At 49.6% G+C, this 1,738-nt stretch overlaps 1 protein-coding gene across 1 annotated transcript in view; it reads left to right on the top strand.

The window, feature by feature from the left end:
* Positions 1-598: 598 nt before the first annotated feature.
* Pmar_PMAR027958 (Flap structure-specific endonuclease, putative) overlaps positions 599-1,738 on the top strand; it is a gene marked incomplete at both ends in the record, with an annotated part of 1,371 nt that continues 231 nt past the window's right edge. The window contains 5 exons of the mRNA XM_002773453.1: positions 599-755; positions 797-948; positions 1,021-1,162; positions 1,210-1,270; positions 1,639-1,738. Of these exons, the coding sequence (XP_002773499.1) occupies positions 599-755; positions 797-948; positions 1,021-1,162; positions 1,210-1,270; positions 1,639-1,738 (612 nt within the window). The remainder of the gene's footprint in view (positions 756-796; positions 949-1,020; positions 1,163-1,209; positions 1,271-1,638) is intronic.

Genomic DNA, 1,738 nt, shown 5'->3' with positions numbered 1-1,738 from the left:
TTGCTGCTTTACTGTGCCCCGTATGTGACTCGTTCATTGTCCCTGGCACCTCGGATATGGTGATGATAATAATACCATTCTGTGACTATTGCTATCATAACTCAGTCTTCTAGTTCTCGCATTACACTGAGTATTCCCTACTTGTGCTAATCCCCATTTTGGTTATTAGTATTATTATCGTAGTAGTAATAGCACTAGCAGCAGCAGCAGCCTTGTGAACTCGTGCCCCCTGCCGATCGTGTTTGAGTGGGTACAGACCTACTTAGAGCAAAGGCTTTGCTTATTGGTGCTAAACGACTTTAGAGATAGTGTTGTGTCGACTTCGTCCATCATTTTAATTCGTGATTGATGCTCCTGCTTCCGATAGCCTGGGAGCTTCCATTTCGTTGATAATAGCCGCTGCTGTTGCAGCATCCTGCCAGTGCCGCCGCTCCTGTATCTACTGCTATTGACATCATTCGTGGTGGTAGCTGTGGCGGGGCGCGCGATATGTGTCTGACTAATAGTGAAAGCTGGTTTGCTGCTGACCTACTCTGTTGACCACAACTGATGCATTGTGTTTACCGATTGTCGTCAATACATGCGTAGTTCACCAACAATGGGGATAAACGGACTTCTGAAAACTCTAGAGCAGCTCCAGCGACCCATCTCGCAAGATCTTTCCGAGTACAGGGATAAACGTATAGCCGTGGACACGTATGTATGGTTGCATCGAGGTCTTCAAGCTGGCAATGCTGCTATGGACGTCGTCACGGGTACTTAGTTTCGAGCTGCACTAGTACTGAGTGACTGTTAGGGAAGCCCACCAGTCTGCATCTCAACTACTGTGTTCGGCGACTGGAAGTGCTCCTGTCCGCAGGAGTCGCTGAAGTCGTTTTAGTCTTCGATGGGTGCCCTTTGCCTGCTAAGCTCGGTGTTGAAGACGAACGACAAAAGCGTCGCCAAGAAGTGAGTGCGAGACGCCTATGGCGTGTCCAGGTGGAGTATACGGAGCCTTGGTCTCGAACCTGTTTTATGCAGGCACGAGAGCTGGGTTTAGAGTATCGGAAAGCTGGCAACCATGCAGCTGCTCGTAAGATGTTCACGCGGGCAGCAGACGTTACACCGGACATGGCAGCAGAGCTCATCTCACTGATCAGAGGTGTCTCGAACCAGTTAGCCTGTTGAGCATTTGGGTCTGTTGGACAGGTCGAAAGTTCGGCCCTCGAGTTCGCTGGATTGTCGCGCCTTATGAAGCCGACGCCCAGCTCGCGTATCTTGCTTTGAATGGGTGAGTATTCGACCTGTTCGATCGTCTTGATTGATACTAAGGGGCAACTCTCATTTCATTCTGAGCTGGTGTTACATGATAGACAAATCATCGAGACCCAGTGTGGCAAGTTGAGGGTCTAGTGGTGATGTCCTCGTCACTGGATTTTCTATTGACGTTGGGATTTCGGGAAGCTGCAGTTTCCGTTACTTTGACATCAGATTTATGGGTTTATATTCGTGCCCTAGCTCAACTCAGATGTAGGGCTGGAGTGCACGTGAGCTCATCATGCCGATCTTCATGCACAGCCCGATAACGTTTCTCGAACGTGTCCTGGAATGAATCACTCAGCTCTCTGCATTGGCACTTTACGACTACCATATTGGTAGGCTCGTCGATGCTGTGATATCCGAAGACTCTGACCTCCTGCCCTTTGGCTGCCCCCATGTTATTTACAAGTTGGATCTCGTCGCCGGTTCTGGACGTAGC

The sequence above is a fragment of the Perkinsus marinus genome (assembly GCF_000006405.1).
Source record: "Perkinsus marinus ATCC 50983 genomic scaffold scf_1104296958914, whole genome shotgun sequence".
Taxonomy (NCBI): domain Eukaryota; phylum Perkinsozoa; order Perkinsida; family Perkinsidae; genus Perkinsus; species Perkinsus marinus.
The sequence above is the reverse complement of the archived record's forward strand: the minus strand, read 5'-3'. Positions and strand labels throughout refer to the sequence as shown.